Source organism: Ptychodera flava, chromosome 10 (genome assembly GCF_041260155.1).
Source record: "Ptychodera flava strain L36383 chromosome 10, AS_Pfla_20210202, whole genome shotgun sequence".
Lineage (NCBI taxonomy): Eukaryota > Metazoa > Hemichordata > Enteropneusta > Ptychoderidae > Ptychodera > Ptychodera flava.
In genome coordinates this window covers 13,874,892-13,879,197 of record NC_091937.1, presented here as the reverse complement: position 1 = coordinate 13,879,197, position 4,306 = coordinate 13,874,892, and the positions used below count along the sequence as shown (strand labels likewise).

At 41.5% G+C, this 4,306-nt stretch overlaps 1 protein-coding gene across 1 annotated transcript; it reads left to right on the top strand.

The window, feature by feature from the left end:
- The first annotated feature begins 668 nt into the window (after positions 1-668).
- Positions 669-4,049, top strand: LOC139142049 (cell adhesion molecule 3-like). Its single transcript, XM_070711843.1, has one exon. It carries the CDS (start codon positions 814-816, stop codon positions 2,800-2,802), a length of 1,989 nt encoding a protein of 662 aa, XP_070567944.1. The 5' UTR covers positions 669-813; the 3' UTR covers positions 2,803-4,049.
- Positions 4,050-4,306: the final 257 nt, after the last annotated feature.

Sequence of the window (4,306 nt, the reverse complement as noted above, 5' to 3'; positions counted from 1 at the left end):
CCGGTGAAAAGTTTTCTTACACCAAGAGCTCTAAAACCAACACCCACAAGTGGTAGATCAGAAAAAAATTGTAAAAGTTTGAGTCAGAATATCTGTCCCCGAGGCGCGTTCTGCCTTAAATCAAAATAATAGCTAAGCAAATCTCATCATGTTTATAGGTATCGAATATTGCAAATTTAAACTAACAAAACTTCACCTTTTACTTTTGAAATTTTGTATGATATTTGATCGACGTAACTGTACGATTTAGCAGCCGAACTGAGACAAACCACCAGTTGGCTGTTCCTGTATGCGGTAATAATATCACCTTTGTCTGCAAGATAGTGGCATGCACAGCTGTCCGGCGACAATCTCAACTGCTGGTGACGGGCAAGTCTTGATACTCGCCTGTATAGTGGCTATATAAAGTGGGGCCGGCAAAGTACAACGAGTACAAGGAAGATGATTCCTGAATCTCGCGATGTAAACAGACTACAGTCTCAAATGATGACACAGATTACAATTTTACTCATATATGTTTTAACATTAAAAATAGTACATCATAACATGCCATCAGAAATATTGCGGTTTATTTATACATGTATGATAAACACATTGTACCGGAACACATGTTTTCGATAACTTATCGTTGCCTACAAGATTTTTTCTATTTCCTTGCTTGTGTTACATTTCCCCAAGCTGACTGCTGTGTTTATCTACACGTATTATAATATCGTGCTGCAAAGAATGGCATCGACAATATGAAACCAGACCATCTGTAAAATCAGTGAACAGTCCTGAGATTTCTTCACAACAACCACTAAGGGAAACTTTATGTTGAACATTGTAACAGGCATAGATTTATTCAACATGTTTTCGCCGGCCTTGATCTTTTTCGTGGTGTTCCATTCTCAACTCGTTCGTGCGACTCCAGAACCACGGTTCGACGACAGCAAAGGACCAAAGAACGTAAGCGTCGTTGAAGGCGAGTCTGCGGTTTTCCGTTGTCGACTGAACGTTAACATTATTGACCCATATTCTATACAGTGGACGTTCTCCTCGGCTAATATGAGTAGACATGGATCTGTCATTAACAGGGACGAAAATTACAACATTTCATCGAAGTCTCTTAAAGCCAGTCTGCTAACAGTGAAGTCCGCAGCTAAGCCTGCTCAAGGTTGGTACAGGTGCAGTTTGTTGAAAGGCGGGAATGCAACGACAGATTTAAAAGAGGCATATTTGAGAGTGATTTCAAGACCCTCATTCCGACAAGAGCCATCCGATCAGACTGTTGTTGAGGGAGAAAATGTGACTCTACACTGTCAGCTAGACAAGTTTAACGATGACATCTTTTACGTAAGTTGGTTTCGAAATGGGTCGAGTATTTCGCGTGGTCATATCAGTCCACAATTACGCTTCTCGGCAAAGTCTTCAGATATGTTCAGTGTCATCGATGAAAGGGAGTCCGGTGTATACGACTTAAGCATTGCAAATATAAGCAAAACAAGAGCTGAAAAGTATCACTGTCGTATATATCATGCTGACATTGACAACGATATTGAGCGAAGCAGAAACGCGCGGATAAAAGTTTTGTACCCGCCAAAAGCGCCATATCCGAGATGTGAAACGTTAACGCGCAACTACACAGAGGGTGACATGCTACAAACGGAATGTTGGTCCCGAGGTGGCAATGCCCCGGTTTACTTTCAGTGGGTTAGGGACGGGGTTAGAGAGAATGGAACGGCGCTCGCAAAGGCGGGAAAGAGTTCTCGTCAAGGTGTGAATGATTCATGGAGTTTAACGGCAAAAGATGACGGTAGTCACATAGTGTGCTCCATGACAGGCCCCGCCATTTCAGAGAAGCGAGAATGTTCGATTGGACCTATCAGTGTACACTATGGCCCTATAATCTCTGTTACCACAGATGACATACAGTCAAACGTTGGGGACAATGTCACCGTCAATTGTTCTGTTCGTTCAAATCCAAAAGTGGAAGAATATTTCTGGTTTGTAAACGGTGACAAAATCTCCTCATCAACAAGATATCAGATCGTAGATAGAGATGATGGAAGCGTTTTGATCTTTCAGTCGCTGAAGGAAACGGATGATGATTCCTTGATTAGCTGTCAAGCTGGCAACAATGAAACTGTGCGCGCTTCTGTCCGTTTAAATGTCTCAAAAGCTGCCTTTACGGAAGAAACAACAGAAACAGCGCCATCTACGTCAGCAATGACAAAAAGACAACAGTCAACGTTTCTACCGTTGGATGAGGTGGAGCCGCCTTCTCATTCGGGCCTTGCAGTAGTCAATATCGTAATAGTATCGATTGCTGCTGTCGTTCTCGTCGCAGCGGTAAGTTTCATCGTGTATTTCCGCTGCAGAAAAACTCGTCTGACGAAAAAAGAGGGGAAACCCGACGACGAGCCGGAAAATCACGAGTCCCGCCATGAGGCGTTCGTTAGCACAGGCGCCGAGATGAATGAGATGACTACGGAGTACGAAGAAATACAGCCAATCAAAGTTCCAAAGTATATGTATCTGGGAGAGAAACCAGTGGAATGTAGCATCACCCTACCAGATAACAAACCGAAAACTCGCGAGTCCGACCGTGAGGTGTATGCGAACTATAGGATGAACGACGATTCTGTACAATATGAAGATCTACAGCCGATCAATCCTGTAAAATATTTGAATCTGGAAGCGAAACATGTAGAAGACAACATCGCATCACTAGATGAAACCTCCCTGAAAGTGTCATTAGAGTGTGTAGAACGTCTTCCCAGCCAGGAAGAGATCGATTATACATACGCAACGGTTTGCTAGGAAAAGAATCGTCCCGAAACGCGACCCCCAAACTAAGATAAAACCTACGCCGTAAAACAGATTCAACCGCCGATTGCTGATAATGGAAACGCTGTACCAGATGGCAGTGATATAGAAACGTGGAAGGATTAGTTATGCTGAACTTGACTTTCCACGGCAATGAACATGGCGCTGGTCAGGGAGAAAGTCTTGTAAAATCTGGTCAAAAAGAGGCGCCGGTGACATATGCAGATATAGAATTTCCCAGTCGTTCGCTCTCTAAGCAGTGAATTTTGGTATGTCTTGATTTGATATGTGTCCAAGTGTCGGCATAGCACCGATGGTTGGGTGAGGAAAGGACCTGCCGATATAAAAACGCACTAGGTCATTAAAACTATATCGCAAAATGTAGAAAGAAGCAAAATATTTTATTTCAAATTGCGAGGTGTACAGTCCGTTTTTGAATCGGCTTCACAAATTGTCAAGCAACTTCACTGAGAATATATTCACGTATCCTAAGTAATACTCATAGAAAGAATTTTCAAGTTTATGTCAAAGAGATGTGAATGCGAAGTCGGAAGAAAATACTGTAACGTTTCCAGCCAACACCGTTCCATTTAAGCCCTGAGTTGTTGATCAAACTGAATGACACTGTTGCAGTCAAGTTTACGGCTAAGCTCAAGCTCACAATAAGAGTGCCGTGACATTGAACTAACGTACTGTCATTTAAGGTCATTGTCCCCTCTGCAATTCGTGGGATATAATTTATTTTGCCTGGATTACTTAATCGATATCGATCGATCAAGTTTGGTAACCTATACCCATGCGTCGCCATCATTCACTATGCACAGATAGCTTCGCTTGATATGGAGATAACTTTGACTGCCGTTATTGTTGTGCGTGGCAGACTTGTAAATTGTTCATTTCAGTTGAAGCTTTGGAAAACATTGACGAATCTCATGATTTCAGGAGAGTGGTAATTTAAGACATGTGATAAAGTGGGCTGCAACGGTGTCCTAACACGATGCCATGGTGACGGCAATAACTAAGATCTGATAAAATGAACCTCAGCCATTTATTAATGACCATATAAAATTGGTTTATAGTAACAAGTTCTGCGTGTTTAACTATGCGCGATATTATAAGTATTAAAGCAGTATTCAGATACTATTCTCCATTGTCATGAATAATCTAGATTTTTTACAGATTTCAAGGTGTCACAAATATAAACTCAACACTAATTAAAATCGAAAAGATTCTTATTTTGCCCAAGTTGCTTACTTGGCTATGCTATTACACTACACTGTAAAGTTAAGTGTTAAAGGATAGAACACCAATTAACGCCTTTTTGTAACACTTTTTGAACGCGTCTAGACGTTCAGAAACTCAATACTTCGTGTTCAACCAACGTTCAATTTTTGAACACACGTGTGCAGATTTTGAACGCTACGTGTTCATCAGACATTATATTGAACACCATGGTGTTCCATATCTGAACACACGTTGCACATGAAATGTGTTCAAA